At 52.1% G+C, this 26,263-nt stretch overlaps 6 protein-coding genes across 6 annotated transcripts; 2 read left to right on the top strand and 4 right to left on the bottom strand.

Annotated features, from left to right (window-relative positions):
- Window positions 1-72: 72 nt before the first annotated feature.
- Window positions 73-5,892, bottom strand: P152DRAFT_456390 (uncharacterized protein). The gene has a single exon (XM_033678996.1). It carries the CDS (start codon window positions 5,660-5,662, stop codon window positions 314-316), a length of 5,349 nt encoding a protein of 1,782 aa, XP_033535791.1. The 5' UTR covers window positions 5,663-5,892; the 3' UTR covers window positions 73-313.
- Window positions 5,893-6,720: 828 nt separating this feature from the next.
- Window positions 6,721-8,824, bottom strand: P152DRAFT_262572 (uncharacterized protein). Its single transcript, XM_033674805.1, has 3 exons — window positions 8,692-8,824; window positions 8,486-8,644; window positions 6,721-8,418 (listed from the first exon to the last, which is right to left on the bottom strand). The coding sequence occupies exon 3, from the start codon at window positions 8,400-8,402 to the stop codon at window positions 6,903-6,905; it is 1,500 nt and encodes a 499-aa protein (XP_033535790.1). The 5' UTR covers window positions 8,403-8,418; window positions 8,486-8,644; window positions 8,692-8,824; the 3' UTR covers window positions 6,721-6,902.
- A 1,626-nt stretch (window positions 8,825-10,450) lies between these two features.
- Window positions 10,451-13,681, top strand: P152DRAFT_262529 (uncharacterized protein). The gene is made up of 6 exons (XM_033674804.1): window positions 10,451-10,925; window positions 10,990-11,675; window positions 11,836-12,979; window positions 13,033-13,298; window positions 13,369-13,450; window positions 13,506-13,681. The coding sequence occupies exons 1-6, from the start codon at window positions 10,561-10,563 to the stop codon at window positions 13,567-13,569; spliced, it is 2,607 nt and encodes an 868-aa protein (XP_033535789.1). The 5' UTR covers window positions 10,451-10,560; the 3' UTR covers window positions 13,570-13,681.
- Window positions 13,682-14,773: 1,092 nt separating this feature from the next.
- On the top strand, window positions 14,774-18,319 carry P152DRAFT_456387 (ATP-dependent protease La). The gene is made up of 3 exons (XM_033678995.1): window positions 14,774-15,483; window positions 15,536-17,744; window positions 17,805-18,319. Exons 1-3 carry the CDS (start codon window positions 15,000-15,002, stop codon window positions 17,890-17,892), a joined length of 2,781 nt encoding a protein of 926 aa, XP_033535788.1. The 5' UTR covers window positions 14,774-14,999; the 3' UTR covers window positions 17,893-18,319.
- Window positions 18,320-18,868: 549 nt separating this feature from the next.
- On the bottom strand, window positions 18,869-21,724 carry P152DRAFT_393136 (galactose oxidase; the record flags this gene model as incomplete). The annotated part of the gene is made up of 2 exons (XM_033676180.1): window positions 18,869-20,446; window positions 21,323-21,724. The coding sequence occupies 2 exons, from the start codon at window positions 21,722-21,724 to the stop codon at window positions 18,869-18,871; spliced, it is 1,980 nt and encodes a 659-aa protein (XP_033535787.1).
- A 1,677-nt stretch (window positions 21,725-23,401) lies between these two features.
- P152DRAFT_456382 (acyltransferase) lies at window positions 23,402-26,008 on the bottom strand. Its single transcript, XM_033678994.1, has 3 exons — window positions 25,785-26,008; window positions 24,257-25,731; window positions 23,402-24,196 (listed from the first exon to the last, which is right to left on the bottom strand). The coding sequence occupies exons 1-3, from the start codon at window positions 25,879-25,881 to the stop codon at window positions 23,756-23,758; spliced, it is 2,013 nt and encodes a 670-aa protein (XP_033535786.1). The 5' UTR covers window positions 25,882-26,008; the 3' UTR covers window positions 23,402-23,755.
- Between the last annotated feature and the right edge of the window lie 255 nt (window positions 26,009-26,263).

Here is a 26,263-nt window from a genome sequence, read left to right as displayed (position 1 = left end):
TGTTACGGCACGGTAGCTGGATGCACACAACATACACGTAGCCAAAGGTATTCTAGATTAAGCTAAAGAAGAGAACAAGAAGGGGAAGCCTTCTTGTTTACATTGAAGAGGGTTGGACTCTGGTTCAACCATTGGCCTAATCAGGCTTAGGCTCTAAGACTTAGCCAACCAAGGGTTTCAACGCATAACATACTTCATCGAACAGCCACATTGAGAATCAGGACCACAGCAAAGAATGATAACAGTTCTATACGCGAATCTTGCAGCCCCACCTTCTCGTATATGTACATTTAATCCCCCCCTCTGTAGCGATTTACCCACTTCCCGCGCTTTCCCTACCACTCACTCGGCTACTGCGCCCACTCCCCGCAGCCGGCTCCGGCGTACCCATCCCACCTCTCGTGATGCTCTCCGGCAGCCCAAGAGTCGGAATATTGAGATCCGTGGATCCAGGTACAAGGCCCGTTGGACCGAGATTTGGAGTCGGTCTCGGACTGCCAATCCCCAAATTCCGCGACTCCGACAAACGCGCCGCCTCCTCGTCGAAGAACTTCCGAAGGGCGACGGCATCGGCACAAAATGTGCCTAGCTCCCGCGCGATAGTTTCCGCGGTGGGTGTTCCAGTTCTTGCAGGGCCATATGCGAGATTGGTGGAAGGGGCCAGCGGCGATGCCGCGACGAAGCTAAAAGGTGCGATGGAAGCGCGGCTGGGCGTTGTGATGCTCCCTTCGGCGACTGATGCAGGGCGTACAACAGGCGATGCGGTAGGCGATGTATTGCGAAGCCCGCCAGTGCTGCTAGTCATTCGTGGTTGAGGAACGGATGAGTGAGGTGGATCGGGTTTGTCGAATTTGCTCCGCTCGGTGGTTGTGCCGCGGTTGTGAACCAGCCGGTTGGCGACCAGGAGAAACTCTCCGTCGTCGTTAATCTGTGCGAATATGACGCCGGACCGATGCAGATATTGTGGGTATTGGTAGTCGGGGTTGCCCCAGGAGAACTCTACTCGGAGGTCGGGAGGAAACGAAGAAGCTGATTCCATGTCCAGCACGAAATTGAAATGTTTGAGTAGCGCCTTGTGCAAATAGAAGAGATCTGTCGGTACAAGAGGAGAGAAAGAACTAGCGTCGAAGTATTGGTGTGGTTTAGATTTGGAAGGACTAGGTTGTACTGCGAGCTTGATAAGAAATGGAGCGCGGAAGGGGTGGACATCTATGAGTCGACAGGCTTCGGCAATCGGCACTTCAACAAGCTTCAGGCCGTGGCGCTCAGCGGTTGTTGCCCAGTAATGTAGCGATTCGTCGATGAGCTTCGCTGTCACATTCATCCAATCGATCCGGATATGATAGCAGTTCTCCGGATTGTGGAGACGGTCGTAGTGCAAGTTGATAATCTCCGGTCGGTTGGATCGCTTGTGTCGGTCGACATCATATCGCATGACTTTGCTCAACTTCACTCGTCGGGTTGATTTGGTAGGCGTCTTAGCTCCTGAATCTGATGATGAGTTCGACAGGGTTCGCGACCGACTACGGTCTACGGACTGAGGCCGGGGTTTCGGGGTGTCGGTCATCGGTGTGGAAGGGATTGAAGGTCCAGCACGCCGGGAACTGAACCAACTCCTATCACGAGGCAGTCTGTACTTGTCTGCAATCTGATAGAAGAAGTTTCCGTCTCGGAATCGATGTTTCCGCTGTACGTGTTGGAACAACCCCTGGTCCATGAGTTCGTTGCCAAGGTTTTCCGCATCTTGTCGAACTTTGATATCGGAGAAATTGTGTAGGATCCATGTCGTCAAGTCAAATCCGATAAAGCAGTTGTAATGCAGTCGCAAATGCCATCTTCTGTCCATCATCCTGATGCCTCCATCACCTTGAAGGTCCATCGCGAGTTTCTGAATGTCGATATTTCTGGTTGAGTATAGCTCGTCGTCCGAAAACAGCTGGGTTTGAAATGCCCCCTCGCCCTCAGCCAGAATAGTGCTCTCAAGGCCAGATGCGACGACAGCCGATGGATCACGCGTCTGATACTCAATCTGAAGTGGATTGGCCTCAATATAGCTCTTCTTTGCCCGCGCTTGGTAGTGGCGCTCCTCTGGGGGGATGAACCGCTGCTTTTCCCAAAGCCGGGTCAATTTCTGGATGCCCTCAATCCGAATTTCCTCCTCAGATAACTCTGGGATTAGACGATTCTTGGGTAGCTCAACCGGTATGAGGACATAACGTGCGCGCCAAAACCGTAACACATCCGTGAATTCGTCGTGGTATCCGGCCAAGAAGCTGTCAATGTAGTTCCAATTGTACTCCGCCCTCGGGTGCGAAAAGATGGCCGTGCGCGGTTCATACTCCTCGGCGAACGCTGTTCGAATATAGGATTCATAGATGAACTGTTTCTGACCACCATCCACTTCTGCCGCGGGTTTTCTATTGAATCTCCGTACTTCAACCTCCCCTCCCGCGACACAGACAAGTTGATGGATTGCACTACCTACAGCCATGAAGACGGTCGCTCCATCTCTGGACATGTACTCCTTGCTGAAAATATTCACCAGATCCCGCTCTCGAGTGCCGAGGAATTCTGCCACCGCAGGGCCGATAATAAGTTGGAATCCATGGGACAACCGGCAACCAATCAATTCTCTTACTAGTGACTCTCTCGTTTTCCCAGGTTCTGGCTCGAAGTCAACATTCGGTGCGATCCTGTAGAGGGACTCGTGGTATTCCACCTTTAACTGCTCAGCGGAAGGGAAGAAGTCATTCGTCAGCGGAACAGCTGCTGGAGAGCAAAGCGATTTCCATTTGATTTGGGAGGCAGGCAACGGTTTTGGAAAGACGTGCTGCCACCGGCGAAAGTGCCCGGCTAACGTAATGTCATTGTTCTTCGGGTTGCACGGGTTGACGAGCACTAACCACGGCGAGAGCGCGCTCGCAGGGGAAAGGACCTTCGGTATTGGGTTGACGATGCTACCTGGGGGACCCTCGTGTCTTGGATCGAATCGGCGGTTGCGCGATGCTACGGACAAGATGGCACCCGTCTCTTGTGGCTTCGAATTATCCGGAGTGGAGCCAAGTTTAATCGAACTTTGTGTAGCTTTTATCGTCTCTGCTGATCCAGTGTCCTCTACAGGTGTTGACCCTTTGCTCTGATCTGGTATCGGCAAGCTGCTGATGTCAATTGGTTTCGATGGGCGGGACGGGTCGCCGGAAGAACTCTTGGAGTGCGAGCCTGGTGTTCCTCCGCCTGGGGGCTGTGGCTGTGAAGACAAGCTTGAATTTGAGCGAGTGAGCGTAGCTAGAATTTGCCGTGTGAATGACATGGTATTGGAAGGACGCGTATTGTTGGATGGCATCCCCCGTCCAGCATTCTTTTTGTGTATTTCCCAGTCAGGGGTGGATACTTCGGTGACGGCTGACGCTTTTTGGACCTCCGCATTGGGACCGAAGAAGCTTATCTTTCTAGTCGCTGGAGGTCGACTTGAAGTGGAATCTGCATTGGAGAACAGGCTTGTGGCGCTCTGTTTACGGCGGGGGAAGGTTGTGGCACCTGAAGGTCTCTTCTTCAAGTTCCACTCGAGGTAGTCAGCAGGGGCCCTTGTAGGCTCGATAGCATGCTGATTCTTTGGATCTGATTTGTCTTCTGTTCCGTAGGTCGAGTTGGACTCTGGCATACCACTCCCAGCCTTTTGTGATTGCGCTTTGGGAGACCTTTCTCGATGCTTTAAAGGTATCGGATGAAACACGGCCTCATCGTGCTTGTCCATGAAGGCCATTGTGGCGGTGCGATCAACAAGTCCGTGTTCCGAATGGCGTCTTTTCGAAGGGTCAATGATGCGATGCGAGGGATGCAAGGGATGCTCGCGCAGCAACGGAATAGAGATGTTACTCATCTCATTCTCCATGACTCCCATCATTTGTAGCTCGTACATGCGGCATCTCACCTGGAAAGTTCGTTCCTTCGACGTTCGGGAACGGGATTTTGACGAAGTTAGATCGCTTAGGCCCAACGATAGTGCTTCTTCATCGGACGGCCTTGTCCAAAATGAGATGTCGACCCAGTGAGGCATGGCATAGCTCCATTCACCAGGAACTGGTTCGTTCAAAGTTTGCAACTTCCTGACAACTGCCGCATCATTGACCATCTGTTGTTCAGAACTGTAGCTTTGGGAAAGTACAGATTTGTCAACAGGAGTCAGACCTTGTAAAATAGGTTCGTTGGGAGGCGTCGGTTTCGGGAAGGGAGATTGCGAGTTTCTCTTCACGTCCTCCCGAACCCGGGGATTCCGGTACTTGAATAAGGGTACCGAATGCAACGGCATCGGGGAAAGGCAGACCAGATCAATCCCAATCCCACTACCAATCAAGGTATCGGTTGTGAGCTTCAGCAAGGGATAGTCCACTTCGAAAACGCCAGTTCCTGCAGATATGACCACAACTGAGATCCCTGTTCGGATGAGGTCTCGATCTATGTAGTCCTTCGAAAACTGGGATGAAGCAAGATTGATCGCCTCTAAAACATTGCCTCGCACAGCCATGGTCGGTGTACCTGCAACGGTATAGCTAGGAGCTGTAATGCCGTCGGCTAGGATACTCTGGCCTTCGGGTGAATTGCCTCTTGGATCCTGTGGTGTTATAGATACGTCCCTCAAGAACGTTTTGAATTCCCTCTTGAGTTGGTAAAGAATGTTCACCCAGTCTGCACTTGCCATATCGCTGACGACGACACGGTAGAAGTCCTTCACCCGTTGTGGTTGCTCATCCGTAGTCTCCACACCATCGTCGTATTCCAGCCTGGTAAACAGGATGATGCTGACGAGATGGTGTGAGTTCATCGACATCCAATGCTTGAATAGCTCGGGCAAGAAGCCGTTGATGACCTTATTGAACATGATCTCTCCAGATCCCTCGGAGTCAAAATCCCACATCTCCCGGGACATCTGGATGAACAAGATGTACCGAGCCGACTCGCTTCGGAAAATCGCTTTCGTCCTTGGGGAAAAGTATGCCGACTTGCGCTTCTGGCCATCTATATACACGTTCTTCACCGTCGCTTTGATGGCGCCTAAGAATAAGATCCGTTGGTCCCGATAGATAGCGTGTCCGCTCAGCTCGGAGATGGCCATTTGCCACATATCTGCTCGAGACAGATACTGGTCTCGGAAAGTCAACTCGACATGCGACGCAGCGTGAATCTCAGAGCAGGCAGCTGACACCACGACTTGCATTCGGTTTTTCAAGCCAAATGATGCTGCGACGCCTTCGGCAACTGAGATGTGGAGGCCCGGGTGTTTGGTCTTCAAGTCCGGTGTTGCATCTTTCGTTATGAAAATAAAGGCTTTCTCAGCATCTACAGCCTTTCCACCAGGTATCTGCACCCCATTTTCATCGAGGGTGATAGGACGGGATTCGGAGCTATCGTGCTTCTTCTGCAAGTTGTTCGTTTGCCCAGAGGTCCTACCCGCATCGTCTTTTAATGAACCAAAGGTTTCATTTTGGAAACCCATAACAGCACCGCCTTGCTTGATAGGAATTATCTGCGCCATTGATTCGGGGAGAAGTCCAAGCTCTTGAAATCGGTCTGCATTGAACACGACATCCTCCTTCGAAAAGCCCTCTTGGTGAGTCCATAGCGTACATATCTTCTGGATACGCGAAGTCTGAGGCGTCGCCATGATCGCGAGTCTAAGGGGCCCTCAATAGAGTCATTCGACTGTGTCCAAGTTTTCGTCCGTCATATCGACCCCTTGAGCCTGTCGCGTGATGCAGCAAATGATTACTACCGTAGCCACAAGGTATGGTGTGCGATCATAGAGAAAGGAACACTATGGGCCCCGAAACAAAAGCAAAAAGTATTTCAATGAATGATCCCGGATATGAACGGCAAATGGAATAGTTAGGATAATTAGTATGTGTACAGTACGGAGTATCAAATCCGACAAACACGAGGAGGTTGGTCATCTTAAACTCAGTTCACAAAATATTGAAGCCTTGGTGCCTGAATATGCGTGCTGGTGCAGGCAAGGTGCTCCCAGCCTGCTGGTGTAACATAGTAGGTGAGGCCAAATGTTTGAGCGGACGAAAGCCACCGGGTGCGCAAGCCCCTATCAACACCAAACTTTTACATATGTTGATATCAAGAACCATCAACAGAAATGGTTCCAGGAAGAATTTGGGAAGAATAGAACCGACAAGTCATCATATCATCACATTCAAAAGGGAAAAATCGGGAGATCGGCTTTCTCATTCCACGTGAAGTGAACCATTATCCACGTATTTCGTGTGGGTGAGGGCGTTCTTCCTCTTATCGCATTGAACGTGCATCTGTCTGGTGAAGCCCTTTTCCGGCAAGCCGTCCAGTTTGAAATCGCCAACGTTCAAGACCCTCCATGTTAGGGGCTCTTGTCTCAAATAGTGGCCCGAGACGTAATATTTTTCCACCTTCGGATTGCTTCCAACCTCAAACTATCTTACAATCACCAGGTACTCGCATCGTACTTATACACGAAGCAGCTAAAGCTCTTCCATCAACATCGGTCAAACATCCGTGAACGCCATTATCTAGCGCCGCTTGATCAAGCACCCATTCTCCAACGCATGAGAACCATTCTTGTGCTCATGCCTATTGCGGCCAAATTTCTTGCACCAATTCATAGCTCATCTCCCGATATCATAATTCTATATTACGTCTTGATTTCGTATGTATTTAGTTGATGTTGCGGTGGAATAGGTATCTCGTAACATGTCGTTGAATCGGGGGTGGGACTATTCATCCTGAGGAACTTCATCCGAAAGGCCGTTGCTGAGCGTGAGTCCGGTATCGGTAGAGGAGACAGAAACGGAGCGAGGGACCAAAGTTGCCTGCTGGTTTGAAATGTACTCGGGGCGGTCATGGATAGCACAGTGGGCGGCGTGTTAGGCGTGAGTTTCGATGGCAGCCTCGGTGGCAGCTTCAGCAGTTGATCGAGTATCAGAACCGGAGGCAGCTTGAGTGAACGCCTGGCCATGATTGTCGAATGCGTCTTCAGTGACCGTCCGAGCACCAGCATCGGTGGCAATTTTAGTAGCGGCGTCGTTAGGAGCTTGAGAACCAGCATCAGAGCCATCTTGGCTCGCAATTTCAGGGGAACTATCGACGGAATCGTCATCAGAAGGCTCGAAATCGGCTGTCCTGAGCTGGGTGGGGTCGATTTCAGGGACAAGAAGATTGGGTCGAGAGAGGATGATCTGAGGGATCTCGGTTTGAAGGACTTCGGCTGGAACAACTTCGCTGGGAGCCATTTCGGTAGCAACGCTCTCAGCTTCAATGACAGTGGACCCAGGATCTGCCAGGATGCTTGAAAAACCTGTTTCGGCGACGATGACGCTTGGGACTACCCCCACTTTATCTTTCCCTTTGCCTTTGGCTTGTGGCTCTTCATTGATATGGGGGCGTGTCTCCTGCTTAGCGATGTTCAACGCTGTCGCAATATCTTTACCCTCCTTTGTGAACAATGCCTTCATGGTCGCAGAGGCCATGTTGGCTTGGCTGATTGTATCTCGTGTACGTTCGTCGACGCGCTTGATGAAAGCCTTCAACTCTTGGAATTCGGTGGTTGGGTCGCGGTTCTGTGAAACCACTGCAAGTGAAGCTCGGAGCTCTTGGTTTTCGATCTGGAGTCGTCGCACGGCATCCTTCAGATCTTCGGACGTTCCATCCTTCTCCACCGTGGTCGTCTTCTTTTCGAGCATGTAGTTCTCCCATGCGTACGGCCCGTTGACAATGGTTGGGATGGAGACCCACGTCATCACCCACTCTGCACAGCCTCGATAGCGAACAAGGAGATCTTCGACTTTTAGGACTCTGGTATCGAAGTCCAGGTGCTTGTCTTCGAAGGTGTTGATCGACTTGTCGCTGAGCGGCGGAACTCGAGATCCCTCCAGATGGAGGCTTCTGGCATAGATCACAACGAGCCATGCCGTGGTTTCGACCAGATGCTCGATGTATCGGGGGTCCCTGGACGAGAAGTGGACCCGGAGCGCCCGGAGGATGATGTCCACGTAGGGCAAGATCGCGGACTCGTCTAGAGGTACATTCTGCCCCTGCTTGGGCTTCCACCTAAGCTTCCCGAGCTCCGCCATCGCCATCTCGGAGTTCTTGATGTACTTGAACTTGTGGAGATACTCCTCCTTGAGAATCTCCCCCGCCTGCCCCTGGGCGACCCGGGCCAGGTGGGATAGCCCCGGGTTCTCGAACTTGGGGATGGGGAGCTGGCATGCTAGCCTATCCACTAGCACCCGTTCCACAGGCTGCGGCTCCTGGGACTCGAGGAATTCTGAGACTGTCTGTGCCGCGGAGCCAGAGAGGTTGTCGAACGATGGAGTACCGGGCTCTCCGCCGTCCTTGCTGACCGCGGTACACTGGTCCTCAGTCATGGTCTTCACTGACAACCTGTGGTGATGCTCATCGTCAGTAGCTAGATTTTGCCGGGATAGCGAAGGATGGTTGGAGTACTTACTTGTCAATGATTGTTTTTGTGGATTCGGCAACGAATGGTTGTCGAATTCTTCAGACTATAGGTGGTCGGGGTGAGGGTCTTGATATCAAGTCTTGAGATTGTTCGGATGATGGTGGAGGGGATGATAGTAATGGGGCAGACGATGGTTTTGTATCGAAACTGCTCTGAATGAAAATGTGATGTTTGTAATAGGAAACAGAACTCACTGGAAGATAAAAGATGTATAAAATCAAGGGACAAGCCAGCGGCATGTCTTGCAGTGGTCACCCATCAAGAGACGGCTGACATACCCGTAGAGCATCATAACTATATCCCTTATGGATAATTAAGGTGAGAGAGAGTCTGGTCATGTTCGTGTTGACCATTGTAGCTGACCAAAGGATGGGGTCCGACTGAGGAGCTATCCTGAGTCGCCAGAAGGAATGGTTGGGCTTGATATACTTTGGAAACCATTGCCCCACTGTTGAACAGTAAAAATGTTTGTTATAACAAGTAGCTCCATGGTGATTCATGAATGATACATGTCTGGGCTCTTTAGTGGTGCTTATCGTCAGTCTACTTCAGGGGCACCGATTTTGAGGAGACCCCGGACAGAAAGAGCATTTCGATACTGTTCCGAAGGTTTCCTGGTGGCAGGATCCACGATTCTCAATACCTTGAGGCATTTAGAACACGGAGTAGACCAGATATTGCCTGTGGCAGAGGAATAGCATGGCGATGCTCGATGGGAGTCTTTACATGTGCGTTGTGGTATTGCTGTCCTAGTCCAGCCCAGAGCCCTGCCTGAGACGTCTCGCTAAGACGCCCCCTTGCTTGACGCGACCTCACGTGCTCGGCCAACCGCATCGTGAATGCAGAACATCCGTCGAATGTCCGCTCGTTTTTGTTCGCATGATGGACTGCCACTCCTCCTTGCATTCTAGTTGCTTGCCCCAATTTCATTCCTGTCATCGCATGATATAACAGGAACACATTTGACAGGGACATAATTATCAGAACCATCCCGAGCTCCCGACCAGCAATCCTGGATAGCCCCTCAGGAAAAACCGTTCCAAAGCGGCTGCGCATCGATTTCGGCATTTGTGGGCCCTTCCTCTGGGGTTGACATGCCGGCTTTAACAGAACATGCCGTGATAGGGCCGGGGCTGGCTAGAACGTTATCGTCGAGTGAACCCGGAATCCCTCTTCATGATTGATTAACAGTACGGAATACAGTATTTTGATATAACCGAAGGTGCTGATAGTGTTTCTCACCAGGTCGCCAGTTAGTTCGGAGGGTTCTGGTGTGGTACCGCCCCACATCTGGGTGGGGAAAGCTTCAGTTACATTCCGCTTGGTGCTTCAGTTGCCTAATCAGGCCCATAAAAATTGCGGGGTCCTCTCAAGCTGCACCGCACCACTCAGCCTGCAGCCGCTCCGTGGGGTCTTTCATCGGTTCATGTCATCCAATCTTCCGCGACACTATGACGCCGTCATGCATAGAAATCCCTTGCCTGGTGGCCTGGATGCGCCTGGACAATGACTGAGCAGAGGGTGACTGATAGGGCGCGACACTTTGTGGAGCGCTTTGGAGGGCGTGGGGTCGATTATGTGATACTTCCGGAGACCGCAATAAAGGCAAAGATACCATTATTAAGCTGCAGAAGTGCGCATGCACAGAAAACAGGCCAGGGAAAAGCATGCTCTTCCAAGCGGAACCCCGTGTTCCTGATCGACCGTTATGTGCCCATTCAATGATTTTTGGATCGATCCAGCCGCCGGAGCAACTGATTGGATGTTGACGTAAACCGTGGGGATCAGCGGAGCCATCAATGGCTGGATCTGGATGCCTCGCCACTCCGTGGGCAACGGACATGGTGCTCCCAATGATGACGAATGACCATGGTGATGGGGTGCGGCATTTGTTGGATCAAGGTGCGGCTGCTGAACCAGATTGACCTCTGTGTGACATTCATATCAGAGCTCTCGCGGCTTTCAAAAGCAGCATACCGTCCATTGACAAAGAGGTATCTTCAACTTGTGGCTTTTCCTCTAGCCAAACACTGTCCCGATATTGAGCAGCATCTCATAGAGCCATGTCTCCGTTATTGGAGACCATTCCGGCATCTGGGCCTTTGGAGTTTCAAATTCCGAGCAAGGCAATCCAACTCAATGTTGAAGAAAAGGCGCATCATGGACCACAGATTTTCGAGATCCGCCGAGGCGCTAGCGAGGCATCCATTCGAAACGAGATCCTTTCAGGTCTTGATCCAACGAAGGTAGAGAAGACACTCCCCACGCTCTTGCTGTACAATGAAGCTGGGCTCAAGCTCTTTGAACGCATCACGTACCTGCATGAGTACTACCTCACCAACGCCGAGATTGACGTCCTCGAGTCCCATGCCGATGATATTGCAAGCCGAATCAAGCAAGACTCCGTGATCGTTGAGTTAGGAAGCGGGTGAGTGCTGTTTTCTTGTTCAAGCGACCTTTCCGGGAGGACCAGGGCCCTAATGTTCGTATAGCAACTTGAGGAAGATCAACATCCTTCTTCAGGCATTGGAGAGACAGGAGAAGAACGTGGATTACTTTGCGCTTGACTTGGATCTGAGCGAGCTCCAGCGGACCTTGTCTGCTGTACCCCAGGGCTCATTCCGCCATGTCAAGCTCTACGGACTGCATGGAACGTACGATGATGGTGCCGAGTGGCTAAAGTCCGAAGCCATCCGGCACCGTTCAAAATGCGTTTTGAGTATGGGCTCCAGTGTCGGCAATTTTCGACATCATGAAGCTGCAGCTTTTCTGCAGATGTTTGCGGATAGCCTTGTGGGCGGAGATTCCATAATTGTGGGACTTGATTCGTGCGAAAACCCGCAAAAAGTGTACAGCGCATACAATGATACATCAGGGGTTACGCACCAGTTCATCCTGAACGGATTGCTACACGCGAATGAGATCCTTGGCGAGGATGCGTTCAGCGTTGCGGACTGGAGAGTCATCGGTGAATACGTCTATGACAATCGAGCCGGACGTCATCAGGCGTTTCTTTCCCCTGTAAAAGACGTAGAGGTGTGCGGGATCCACATCAAACGGGACGAACGGGTTCGTATCGAGGAGAGCCACAAGTACTCGCATGACCAGCTTCAGGAGCTCTGGCAGCAAGCCGGATTGGTCTCTGGTGCTTCATGGATGGGCAAGGCGTGTGAGCATGGTATGCAATGTCCCCCACCCTTATTATGTTGTGCATTCGATTTAGCTTGCCCCATGTCACTCGTCATCTCTCACTCCCATCGCGATATAATTGCGCGATGTTGCCTCTCTCCTGTTCGCTTTGTTGAATCAACTTGAAGTGTGTTCTGATCATTTTCCAGGCTTGCACATGGCGACTAAGCCGACGTTCGAGTTTCCTCTCTCCAAGGCGGAGTATGCATCCAGCGCAATACCCACGTGGAAAGACTGGGGGCAGTTATGGGCTGCATGGGACACTTGCTTGCGTGGGATGGTCTCCGAGAAGGATTTGTACGATAAACCCATTGATCTTCGAAATCAATGCGTGTTCTATCTCGGCCATATCCCGACATTCTTGGACATCCATTTGACCAGGTCGACGGGAACGCCGGCCACGGAACCGAAATACTTCGCCAGAATATTTGAGCGAGGGATTGACCCTGATGTTGACAATCCGGAGCAGTGCCATTCTCATTCGGAGATTCCAAATGAATGGCCTGCAATTGAATTGATCAACAGGTATCAGACCGCGGTGCGGAAACGTGTCGAGGATCTGTATGTTGCCTCCGCCCAGAAGGAGTTGCCTCAGATTGTCCAGGAAGCTTTGTGGCTCGGCTTTGAGCATGAAGCGATGCACCTGGAGACCATTCTTTATATGCTGTTGCAAAGCAAGTTTGTCAAGCCGCCTCCAGGGGTGGTTGAACCAAATTGGGAGGCTCAAGCCATGTTGGCTGAACAGAAGGCCGTTCCAAACACGTGGTTCCGTATCCCGGAACAAGATGTGTCCCTCGGGTTGAATGAGTCGAGTGGAGCGTTTGGGTGGGACAATGAGAAGCCTATGAGACAGTGTCGCGTTCCATCCTTCACCGCGTCTGCTCGTCCAATTACGAATCTGGAGTATGCCCAGTTCTTGGCGAGAAATGGTGTCGAAGGTATTCCAGAATCTTGGACTGCCGTTGGTTCCAACCGTACGAACGGAATCTTGTCGAACGGGGGGTCTAATGGCATCACGAATGGTGTTCATTCAAACGGATCTGCCGCTCGCGATGTCCCGAAGGCGTTTATTGAGGACAAGTTGGTCAAGACTGTTTTCGGTCTGGTACCGTTGAAGTATGCCTTACATTGGCCAGTTATGGCGTCTTATGATGAGCTCTCCGCCTGCGCCGCATGGATGGGCGGACGCATTCCGACGATGGTGGAAGTTCGCAGCATCTACCAGTATTCAGAACAGATGAAGGAGCAGGTCTTTGAGAATGCGTTGGATAAAGCTATTCCCGCCGTCAATAGGTCAGATCATCAGTGCTTGTGTGATTGAGCTGGACTTACCACCAATGTCACAGCCACCTTTCAAACAACGGCGTTCAGGAGACCCCTCCATCAGTGACCAAGCTGCCGAAGTCCGCCGAGTTCTCTTCGATCGATGGATTTTTTGTCGATCTCGACCACGCTGATGTTGCTTTTAAGCACTGGAACCCAGTTTCAGTGACCCAAAATGGCAACCACGTCCGTGGGCAAGGAGAACTCGGTGGTGTCTGGGAATGGACTTCGACACCGCTGGTCAAACATGAAGGCTTCCAGCCCATGGATGTATATCCAGGATACACAGGTATGCAACAATGCAGCAAAGCATTGAGGTTGTTATAATAAATGGGTGCTGATGGATAGCGTTTTTGTAGCGGATTTCTTTGACGGCAAGCATAATGTTGTGCTTGGGGGCTCCTGGGCTACACACCCCCGCATTGCGGGAAGGAAGACATTGTAAGTCGCATCTTCCTGATGGACAAGTTGAAGAGATCTATTGACCGTTCCACAGCATCAACTGGTATCAACGAAACTATCGATTTGCATGGGTGGGAGCGCGTGTGGTGAGAGACTGATGGAGGGAGAACAGAAACAGAAAACTGCGTGGGCGCCGAGGATGACGACGGCGGCGGCGAGGTTGCGAGGCATTGACAGACTTTTCTTCTATCAGATCCCTCGTGGGAATTACAAAGACCATTTAAGCTAATGCGATCGTTATTAACGACAGATGCCTCTCTTATCAGGGTACCAAATTGAAGCACATTGTTCATCCGGCTGCCATACCCAGCTACCCTACCCCTATGAAAAGGGATTAATTATTGCGGGCCGTGTGACTGACTGATCGTGGCCGAGAAGCCTCTTCTCCAAGGTACGTATACACGTAGCGCATGAACGCAGAATACATGGCCCAAGAAATGGACTGGCAGAGCGGAATGTGCAAAAATGGCAAGCATCTGTTGGCAAATTCGTTCTCACAAGTCTATGCCACAGCGTTGTCTATTGTTTCAAGTTTGGATTAGCCATCCTGCTGCCAGGCCACATCGTTACTATAGCATAAGGAAACCCGGATTTCCGACAGAAGCCCATGGTCAGGAAGTTGATCGATCGTTTTATGTCGAACCTTGCCTGGTCCCCTAGCAACATATATATGTGAGTCCCCATGGATGCTCTCTTTTCTGCGTATAGGTGCCACGGCCCAAGAGCCAATGGTCCTATCTAATATTCACAGCAAGTCATACGCGGTTACACAAACATGGAAACAGGAACCTCGTGGTGACGATTCCCACCGTGACCATGTGGGGTCTTCCCCGGGCACTCAAGATCACATTGAGCAAGCCGGCCAACAGGTAGCAGGGGGATTCAGCCGATTACAACTGAAATTTTCCACTATTTTGATACATTAAACTCATTTAATCCGTAAGTTTACAAAAACATGATAGTGACGTAAGTTGGATCAATCGACCTTCTAAGTCCATGGTACCTAGTTCTGCCGTTTATTCAGGCTCTCGCTTGCCTCTAAACTCACAAACTGAGTGGTCGAATTAAAAGTGTAATAATTTGTTATCAGAGCTCTAGAACAGAATATTGATAATTAGTTGTTGTTAAACCAGCCAGCGATTGTTCTATCTTCTCAGGACGGTAGAATGAAGGGGAGTGTGTCGACACAATCGAGTATCAAATTGATATATCGACGCCCCCTTCAATTGACACGGCACGTGACGCGACGATAACCTCGGCGATGATGACGGTAGCCCTCGAGGTTCATCTCATGATAGCAACCGATGGTTCTAGAATGAATTGATCGGATCTCCTTGTAGCCGATGGCCTCCTCCTATGATTATATACCTTACCCAGCACGTAAATCAACCACGCAAGCTCACGACCGTATTCACTCAATCCTGGCAATCCGGCGTATACACAGAGGGTAAATCCACTCCGCGGGGGTGCTATAAGTCAATACACTACGTGGTGACTGAACACTGCACGCAACTCGACTCTCTCCACCATGGCGAAGTCAACATCAGTCAAGCGAACCCTCGCTTTACTCCCGCTTCCACGGGATCTCGTTCTCCTCCCTGGAGTAACACTCCGCATTCCCGTCTCCAACCGACCCGATATCGCAGCCCTTCTCGCGACTATTTACAGCAAAGCGTCTGACCAGTCCCGGGCTGAATCTCCGGTGACGATTGGCTGCGTGCCGTTGGCGAGTCCATATTTGAGCAAGGATGGAAAACAGTTGATCGATGATGGCAAAGAGCAGGGCGATGCGGACAAGCAAGTCAAGGCAAGAGTGGGGCTCACCGATCCCTCCAAAGCTGGCGATGCAGACCTGTTTAGCGTTGGAGTGCTTGGACGGGTTAACGGTGTCCAAGGGAGACGAGCAGGCGACCTGGCGTTAATAGTTGAGGGTATGGAACGGTTCCAGATCGAGAAGTTTACCCAACAGAAGCCGTACATGGAGGCTGTGGTGACTATCCAGCCGGATCAACGTAAGTTAGACGTCTACGCGAGAGAAGGCAATGAATGCTAACGTTTTAGAAGCGGTAAACCCTCAAGACGCCCACATCGAAGCCCTCTTCTCGGAGTTGAAACAATCGTCGAGACAGCTTCTAGCTCTTGTCCGCCTTTCCGCCCTGCTTCCCCGAGGAGCATCGACAGCGATCTCGCCTATACTTGCACGACGGCTAGAAATATTCATCGGACGAAAGGAAATCGACGACGCCGGTGCCCTTGCCGATTTCATGGCTAATGTTGTCGAATGCACACATGAAGAGAAACTTTTGGTTCTGGCTGCCCTCCCTGTCAATGATCGCGTGGAACGGGTTGTCGATATCTTGCGCAAGCACATAAATACCATGCAAGGCAACGGTCGGATGATGACTATTTCATCTAGCAACAACATCAACGGAATTGATTCGGACAAATTAAAGCGCCTGCAGAACGATGCCATTGCTCGGCGAGGGAACGGCGGAAGAGGCTTTCCACCCGGATTTCCTGGTGGTGGCGGGCAAGCTGAAGAGGATACAAACGAGCTTGATGAGCTGAAGAAACGCATAGACGAGGCCGGACTTACACCGGAAGCGGAGAAGGTTGCCCAGCGCGAGCTCCAACGGTTGCAGAAGATGAACCCTGCTCAAGCGGAGTACCAAGTCTGCCGAAACTACCTTGAGAACCTCGCGGAGATCCCATGGAGCAAGATGACCGAGGATCATTTCGATAGGGAAACCCTGCGACGTGCAAGGCAGCAGTTGGATGACGATCACTATGGCTTGGAGAAGATCAAGAAACGGCTCCTGGAATATCTGGCGGTCTTGAAACTGAAGCAATCCGTCAATGCCGACTTGGAGACGCAAATCAAAATGTTAACAGAACAAGCAAAAGAGGCAACGCAAGACAACAAGGCGAGTGCGGATACGGCTCCTCGGAACGAAGACCAGCTTCAGATCCTCAAGACGAAGCGAATGGTCGACAAGTCCCCGATTTTGCTACTAGTTGGTCCTCCAGGTACCGGCAAAACTAGCTTAGCAAAATCGGTTGCTACTGCTCTTGGAAGGAAATTCCATCGCATCTCCCTTGGCGGTGTGAGAGACGAAGCTGAGATCCGTGGCCATCGGCGCACTTACGTTGCCGCCATGCCTGGATTGATTGTCAGCGGATTGAAGAAAGTCGCCGTCACTAATCCTGTCATCCTTTTGGATGAAATCGACAAGATCGGCACCAGCAACTTCCATGGTGACCCCTCTGCCGCGATGCTTGAGGTGCTTGACCCGGAGCAGAATCATACTTTTGTTGACCACTACGTCAACATCCCCATCGATCTCTCGAAAGTTCTCTTTATCGCCACTGCGAACTCTCTAGACACAATTCCACCTCCTCTGTTGGATAGAATGGAGATGATCAGTCTTCCAGGATACACAACCTTGGAGAAGAGGCACATCGCAACCCGCCATCTCCTCCCTAAGCAGATCACAACGAATGGTCTGGAGTCAAGCCGCGTGGAGTTGTCGGACGATGTTATCGACAAGATCATCACCTCTTACACTCGCGAGAGTGGGGTTCGGAACCTTGAGCGCGAGCTCGGCAGCGTTTGCCGGTCTAAAGCGGTCGAGTTTGCGGACGCCAAGGACTCGGCCGCGCTCGAGAAATATAACCCCAAGGTAATGGTCGACGATTTGGAGAACATCCTAGGCATCGAGCGCTTCGACGAGGAGATCGCAGAAAAGTCCTCCCGCCCGGGCGTCGTCACCGGACTCGTTGCCTACTCCACCGGCGGCCAGGGCAGCATCCTCTTCATCGAAGTGGCCGACATGCCCGGCACCGGCCGCGTCCAGCTAACCGGAACCCTGGGCGACGTCCTCAAAGAGAGCGTCGAAGTCGCCCTGACGTGGGTGAAGGCCCACGCGTACGAGCTCGCCCTCACCCACGATCCGGACCAGGACATCATGAAGAACCGGTCGATCCACGTGCATTGCCCTGCGGGCGCGACGCCGAAAGATGGGCCGTCGGCCGGCCTCGCGCACACGATCGCGCTGATCAGCCTGTTCTCGGGGAAGAGTGTGCCGCCGACAATGGCGATGACGGGCGAGGTCAGTCTCCGCGGCAAGGTGACGCCCGTCGGCGGGATCAAGGAGAAGTTGATCGGTGCGCTGCGGGCCGGGGTGCATACGGTGATGCTGCCGAGGGGAAATCGCAAGGATGTAAAGGACTTGCCGGAGGAGGTCAAGAATGGCTTAAAGATTCATCATGTTGAGTAAGTCATCTCTGCTGTCTGAGTTTGGATATTGAGCACCCTGCTAACCGACGATTCTAGGCATATTTGGGAAGCACTCCGTTACGTCTGGCCTGACTCACATTGGCCCGGTGAGCGGCATTGGAGTGGAGTTGAGCCGCGACTCTAGTTCTCTTGCACAGTTGTTCCCAACTCCCTGTTCTATTTGATGATATAATGCATAAGCGTGGCCAATGGTATTGTGTACATAACTCGAATCTATCTTCATGAATATATTGTGTATTAATAAACAGCTGGACACTATTATTGATGTTGCTGTTATGGTCCCAGGCCTGTGGCCTAGGACCTTGAGTATGGCTGACGCCACAGAGATGTGGCTAGTGGATTGCATAGAGGATTATCGAGGAGATAGTCATATGGGAGTTGTATGTTAGGACGGTCATGAGGGAGCTGTGTTAGGACAGCAGAGAGGATATCTCGCGCGCAGAGGCGCTGGGAGATTTCTTCCATTTCTCTCTCTTCAGTTTGGATCAATGAAACTTGGTAATCGCAGATCTTGCGCATCCAGACCGTGTCAGTTGCAACGATTATACAACTCGAGAGAATATTAAGAACTAAATCTTTTTAACTTCAGGATTTCATTTCATTACTCTGTCTAACTATCCAAGATGTGTAGGTAGACCTTGCGTAAGAGATGGGGGGAGAAAACAAGATGACAAACTAAACACTTCCTCCCCTAATATACCCCCATATACTGGTTCCTATCTGCTGATGTTCTACCCGTTCCCTAGATTTCTAATCATATTATTAGACAAGTATGATCCGGGTCTCGACGTGATAGAGATAGTTCCGCCTCAATGGGCCCGAGACCCTGTTGATGCCCAAGCCAACAATGTTCACCAGCTATCAAAATTCCCTTGGTGGCGGATCAGAATTTGAGTCACTCCAGTGCTCAACTTTCCTTATACAAAACTAGTCATGACAGACCCTTTGGGGGGTTGAGCACTGTAACCCTGCTCGGCCACCAAGGGTATAACCACGAATGACTTTGCCAACATCTAGCAGGAAAGCGCTGAGACAAGTTGTAATTAGGAAAACGAGAACCAAGGAGCAGTTGAAGTCGTGGATAAACAAACCCGATAAACTTAGAAGATCTTGATCGTCTTGGAAATGCTGGGAACACCGGCTGCGTCCATGGCGAATAACATCCAGTAGCCAGGAAGAGCAACACCACTGTCACTGGGAATGGTGATGCTGTAAGTATTGCCGCCATCCGAACTGGGAGTGAGGGGAATCCGCCGCTGATCGGTGTTGACCGTGTGGGTGGCGGAACCCAAACGGACGATGGAGAAAGTCGTGACGGCGCTGTTCATGGTGACGGTCAGAGAGCCACCGAGAGCGACGTTGTCCGCTGAAATAGAGTCGATGACGGGGCGGGTGGCTTTGGCGCCGGAGGACGTGAATAGGTAAGGAGGGTTGAACAGCTGCCCATCGTAGTGGTTCATGCTGCAACCGTCGCAAAGGCCACCGCCGCCGACCATGACGGAGGCATCGGGCATGAGGATCGCAACACTATGGTAGTTGCGCGGCACGGCCATGGGGGCCATGACGGTCCATGTCTGGCTTGACGGCGTGTACAGTTCTGGATACATGATTGACGAGTCGTCGTTGAATACCGAACCATAGTCCTGGCCGCCGACGACAAACACTTGGCCATTGGGCAACCCCACCGCGTTAGCGAAGATGCGCTTGGAGTTCATGTCGGCAACCCGCTCGGTTTGCGCTTGGGTCCCGACGTTGTCGATGGTAACGACATAGGTGTTGGACACCGCCGGAGCGTTCTCATAGTCCCGAGACCCACCCATAGTGAGGATTTTGCCGGCAACGGCATCGTACATGACGGCCATGCCGCACATGGCATCTCCGCTATCCAGACGGTTGCCGGCACCGGTAACTCCGCCACTGCCGGTGGTTGTGTACCAGTTCATCGCCGTGCTTGGCCCGGCGTGGAAAACCGCCTGATTCTTCCAGCCGAACAGCCAGGCGTGGTTGTCGGAGCGGTACAGTCCGCCGGCATCATTCGTGAGCATGGGTGTTACATCGGCATCGTTCAGCATGTTCCAGGTGTTGGCGGATGGATCGTAATATTCACCATTCTTCTGGAAGATACCGCCAGACCACGAACCACCTATGGTGAAAACCCATCCGTTGGACAGGGTCGCCGAGGACTGATAGCCACGAGCGATCTGCATGTCCGGTCCAGAAATCCAACCATGGCCTGGTGGGTTGTAGATACTGGTTCGCGGAGCATCATTGCCACCAGTGATGATCATCCGACCGTTGAAGTCGAGGGAGATACCAGGGCAGAACATGTCATGATGGGTGTCGGTGATCAGAGCTTTTGACACAAGACTGGTGGAGGGATTGTATGTAGCAGTGACGGTTTGACCACCCGGGCTACCGCCAAAGCCCGATGGATTCCAAGAAGACCAAGCCAAAACCTCACCAGTATCGTACACCAGACCGACCGCGACGGGAACAAGCGGGAAATTGACAGTCAGGCCCCATTGGCCTCTGGTTTGTGGTGCGGGTGCGATGTAACTTGCGTCGTAAGAAATAGCAATGTCCGCTGCACTGCTCCATGGCCCACGATTGCCGGCCTCGCTAGTGGCAGTGAGCCGGACATACCGGCACAACGTTTCTTGGAAGTTGACCAGTTTGGCCTGGGCATTGTCGGCGAAAGCACCGGTAGCCACCGTGGTCCAAGAGTTGCCGTCCGTACTCACATCGATCGTATGCTGACCGATGTTGCCGTTCACGCCACCGTCTTGTCGGGGGGTGTATTGCAGGGCTTTGACCGGTAGATTGGTCTGCATGTCGATGGTGATGAAGTGAGGAAAGCCAGGAGGGTTGGCGCTTGACCACTCGGTGTGCCAATAGGTGCTGATGTCGGTATCCAGAGCACGAACCGCACTGTTGTTGAAGAGAGCGGTTTCCTCGCTGTCAACCGTGACCCTGAAGTTCGCCAATTGATTTGCTCCATCAAGCAAATTGATCTCGGAAGCGCTGGTCCATTCACCACGATTTCCAGCCTCTGATCTAGCCACAAGACGCCAGTATCGTGTGGTTATCGGTTGCCATTCGACAAGCTTCTTGAATTCAGTGTCTGGCCAGGTACCACTGGTCACGTCAATCCAACTATTGCCATCATCGCTTCTTTGCACTGTGTACTCGCCAATGCGCCCATTTGGCCCGCTTGAAGGTGGCCGAGGGAGATAGCTGAGACCGCCAACGGTGGTAGCAGCACCCTGGTCGATGGTGAAATAGTGTGGCAGAGGATCAGCGCCCCCGTAGTATGCAGTGTGCCAGAAGGTAGTTGGGCTCTCGTCGATAGCATAAGTAGCAGCCCAAGACTGTTCCCCAATTTGCTCACTATCCGCAGAGACGACCCAGTTCGTCCGTGGAAGCGATGAATGGGGGTTTCTTAGGATGTTGATTTCGGCCGCACTCGAGAATTGTAGGCCAGTGTTAGATGCCTCTGTAAGAGCGTTCAAGCGGATCCAACGAGCAATAACAGGGGTGAATAACGATGTCTTCACGGTATTATCGTTGGCCCACGTGCCTTGTGCCGCGGTTGCCCAGTTGTTGCCGTCAACACTGTACTCAATCGAATGCATCCCAATGTTGCCATTGGTCTCCTCGTCTTGACGTGGAGTGTAGGAGAACCCGCTGATGAGGTATTGGGTGCCCATATCAATGTTGAGCCAGTGGGGCAAAGGGGCATCTGGAAACCACGCGGAATGCCAGAATGTCCCCTCGTTATTGTCCAGCACAAGCGTCGCCTCATTGCCTGGCATGGCACTGTCCGTGGTTATCACCCAGCCAGCCCGCTCATTCGAAATTGGAGCGACGGATGTTGTACTAATTGCCGCCACTAGGGTTGTTCGATAGGTGAGGATGCATAATGCAAGCGCAAGAAGCGTAGCCGCGTCGCGGAGCATCTTAAAGACGAGTAGAAATTAAGAATAAAACAGTAATTTCTACCATATAGTGCGAAATAGATGACTTGACTAGAAATAGAAAACGAGTGACTGCTGGTTCGGAGCTGGATGTATGATTCTATAAGAGTTCGAAAACGATTGACTTCCGCTTAGAGCATCACCTATGACCGACAAGAAACAGGGGAAGCTACCGCTCTTAAGCAGCGACGTCACGCGGACCGATGAGGAGAGACAATGTTGCAGAAAAGAGGTGCAATTTTACTATCAACTTCGTATTGCCTCGCCCTGGCATGGAGGGGAGCGCGAGGAGGGAGGGAGTGTTCGCCCACCGTTGTGTGGGCCTGGGGGAGATCGGATTGACGCCCACTCCGGGCCGTCGTCACGATGGACTCCATAATTACGAGATTGCAACGCTGACTGTGATTATTAGTCGCAGCCACCCCCCTTGGCTGTCGGATTAGCAGGAAGATCCAAGCCTCTTGCGTATGGATTCCTATGCACCTCATGATCCTCACCTTTCGATGCTGTGTGTTTCCTTGTAGTCGCATTCCGCGCCAGATCTTGAGCGATCTGTGAAAGATATCGGCCTTATCGGGTAACAGCAGATGCTGGTGTTGACGATCTCCCGTAGACCACTTTAAACTTCCAAAGACATCTAAAGATGAAAATGACGAACCGCAATTGAAATGGATAGTAAAGCGATAGTTGTCGAATGACGACATTCAACTGTTGAGCGATACCATGAGGACAACGAGGATATGAGGTGAACGTCGACTATGCAGTGGCGTACATGTGGGGGATAGGGGCACGGGGCAGCAGGCACACCAGAGGCAGGGACTGCGAGAGAGACCAGAATCGGAGATGATTAGTCGGAAATACGAGGCCGACGCCACCAATAGACTCGGCATATCAGATCGTGATGCCGACAATGCCGCCCATCTCGATGCAGAACAAAATCACAATGCCAATAGAAGAAAAGATATAAGACAATGGCATTCCGCCTTCCGGTCACCCGACATCCCTGAGCATTGTTGAGCACTGAGCATACATAGTAGCTTGACGTTCCAAAAATAATTTGGACATGGGATAAACAGTAAACCGATCCTTCGAGCGCTTTTCTTCTGTCACCGAGCAGGGTGTTGGTAATTCCCTTCGACCAGGACTGCAGATTTGGATCGCTTTCTCTTTTCCTCATCTTTCTTGTGCAATCCCAAGCGTGGTTCGCTTAGATTTGATCTGGTGTTGGTCAATGTCGTAGAAGGCAGACGATAGATTTAGGTTGTTGGCTTGTGTTCACTGGAAGCAGTTCGTCCGGTGTCCCGGTACTGCTGCAGGGGTGTTCGCACTTCTGGTGTCCTAATCCATACGACATGCGGAGTCCTAATAGTAAAATGTTACTTCGTAGGGATTAATTAGCTAGGTATGTTACATAATACCTCATTTTCATCCGAGTCGCATCCATCCATGGCTGTCCAACTGCTATTTTTGGCATTGGGTTGGCGATTCTGTTAGGGATAAGAGCCAGGATGCGAAGAAATTTGAAACCTACTACTCCGTAGTCCTTGGTGTTTAAGTCTTGTCCTCGCATTCAAACCAAGCTTGCATCTAGCTCTTTGCTGTGATTATGGGCCGTAACTGACACGGTCTGGATGCGCAAGATCTGCGATTACCAAGTTCCATTAATCTAAACAGAAGAGAGAGAAGGAAGAAATCTCCCAGCGCCTGTGTGCGAGATATAAACTCTTCTCTCTACTATACTAACACAGTTCAACACAGCTCCTTAACACAGCTCCGTCCTAACACATAGCTCCCATATGACTATATCCTTGATAATCCTCCATGCCATCCACTAGCCACATCCCTGTGGCGTCAGCCATACTCAAGGGCCCAGGCCACGGGCCCGGGACCATAACAGTAGCCTGAATATATTCATTGCGGACTCCATTATATCAATGCCCATGCCCGAACGCTCATCCAGGGATATCATCTAAATGTATCTACCCGAACAACCCGCCCCAGCCGCCGCCCATCCTACAACCTCGCCTTCCCCTCCCCAATCGCCCTTCTCGGCCGCCGCTGCTTCACCTTCTCATACGCCCCGGGCTTACTCTCCGGACTCGCCGCCGGCCGCGCATGCTCCCACAAGCTCTCCGCCACCAGCTCCACCAGCCCCAGCACCCGCGTTCGCACCGTGTTCCCGTCCCGCCGATTCTTCCCTTCACGTCGGCTATGGCTAATGTGCTCGGCAAACGCCCAGAGGCGGCCGGAGGGGAGGAGGTGGTTGCTGGAGGGGGCGCGTGGCGGGACCCAGTCAGGGGCAAGGCGGACGGTGGTGGGGATGCGGGCGTCTTTGGATTTGGCGACGAGGAGGATGCCTTCTTCTTCGAAGCGCTGGTAGGCGTTTTTGAGGGTTTCTTTGTTGACGGCTTCGAAGTAGGAGAGGTCGCCTTGATGGTAGAGGGTTTTACCGAGCTGGGTGCCCGCGTTAGCTATCGGCCGAAGAGCTGAGGGAGTTTTTCAATATTCACTTACCAGTTGAGCCATATCCTGCACCTTCTTCATGTCCAGCCACATATCCTCGCCTTGCCCTGATGGAGGCGTCAGCGCCATGAGAGATACCGCACCGAGCCAGCTGGCTTCGATAAATGGCCAAATCATGAAGCAGTAGAAGTCGTAGTTCTCGCGTCCCTGGTCCCGCTCTTCTTCGCTCAGTTCCACGAACTCAATCTGCGACGGATCTTGCTGGTTCCTGACGATGTGGATGACCTTATCCTGCTCGAGCCCTTGGAGCGTTTTGGATAGGTTCGCTTCAAGGCCGTCGGTCGGGAAGATGAACTCCCCGCGGAAGAGCTGCGAGAGGAACAGAACTTGATCACGAAGCTCCTCAAACGGCATGCGCTGGTGCTCGAGACCACCGCCGAGTTTTACTCGGCCATATAGACTAGCCGACACGATGGCCTCCGAGACGAACAGATGGATGGTCATGTTACGATAGAATGAAAGCTGGAACCGATCCACCGCATAGAACGTCGGCTCCACAAGGCCATAGACGACCCCGACCAACTCCGGTCCCAGAACTTCCAGCCCGCGCTCGACGACCGTCTCCGTTGGGAGTCCAGCAAAATGCGCAACTCTCCCACCTCGGGACTTGACGCGTGCGCACAGCCAATCCACCCTCCTGACTAGCTCGCTCTTTCCAACGCCGCGTCCCCGTAATGTCAGGAGAATGGTGCCGATCAATGCAGTCGGCATGACGACCGACACTTCGTTGATTTCCGCTAGGACCTTAAAACCGAGCGTGCGAAGCAACCGGAGCCGGGTCGTGTCCTTCCCATTCGGCTCAGTGGGCATTTGCGGCGGCATCTTGGTATAACTCGCCATCTGGTCGTCGATGAAGGATCGAAGGCTCCAGGGCTCGTGGAAACGGACGTCGACGCGCCCCAGTCTGAGGCTCAGAATGGATGACGCGGAGAGGAAGTCCATCAGGTTCTCTTTTTGCTTCGGCTGCCCCAGCAGCTCGGAGACATAGCTGTTTACTTCGATGACCTTGTCATACTGTGTGCTGACGGGGCAGATGATGGCATCTTTAACCCGGCCCGAAAGTACGGAGTCGAGAAGGAAGCCCAAGATCCCGAACTTGGGCTGGAGCAGTTTTCCGGTTCGCGATCGCGTGCCTTCGACGAAGCACTCGAAGTTGAATCCTTGCTGAAGCAGAGTGTCCATGTATGCCTGCACGAGCGTCGTGTAGAGCTGGTCGTCCCCAAACGACCGTCGGATCCACATCGCTGCAGCACTTTGCAGGAACGGACCGACGAGAGGGAAATTGAGGTTGTCGCCCGCCACGACCACGGGTAGAGTAAGGCCGAGACGGTAGCAGATGATTGCCAATGAGACGTAGTCGACATGAGAACGATGGCAGGGGAGGAAGATGATGGACTGTTTCTTTTTCTGAGCTTCGATTGCGACTTTACGGAGGCGGACGATTTCTTCGGAGGAGACGTGGATGCCTTCGCGGGTTGGATGTCAGCTAGAGAGAGCATGCACATTGGAAAAAGCTTACCTTGGTGATATGCTCGCGTCAACAACTGTGTGACCATGTAGTATGCTCCACGTATGAACCGCTTGCCCTCCATCTTGGCAATCATGTCCTCAGTCATCTTCTCGAGCACCTGCTCCAGACTCTGCTGAACGTCTTTCTTCCTCTTTTCTCTCCTATCCCTCTTCGTGCTACCCGTATAGTTTTTCTGACCCTCGTCTACAGCGAGTCCCCACCGCCCTTCCCCCTCCTCAACCCTCACCCTCTTCTCCGCCAACTCCTCCACCTTCGCCTGTAACATCGGGCTCGACAATACGCTCTGCTTCATCTTCTCGCTGAACCCGGGATAGAACACCGGCTGCCCCACGATATTGTCATAGCTCCGCCACCCGGTACCAGAAACGTGGAGGCTGACTTCCCGGAGGAAGGAGAGGGGCGTCGAACGGAAACGCGCCATTCGCTCGATGAGGTTCCGATCCGGCGCATCGGCCTCAGGTGGATCG

The sequence above is a fragment of the Eremomyces bilateralis genome (genome assembly GCF_010015585.1).
Source record: "Eremomyces bilateralis CBS 781.70 unplaced genomic scaffold P152scaffold_5, whole genome shotgun sequence".
Lineage (NCBI taxonomy): Eukaryota > Fungi > Ascomycota > Dothideomycetes > Eremomycetales > Eremomycetaceae > Eremomyces > Eremomyces bilateralis.
Note: the sequence above shows the minus strand (reverse complement) of the source record. Positions and strands in the feature narration are given on the sequence as shown.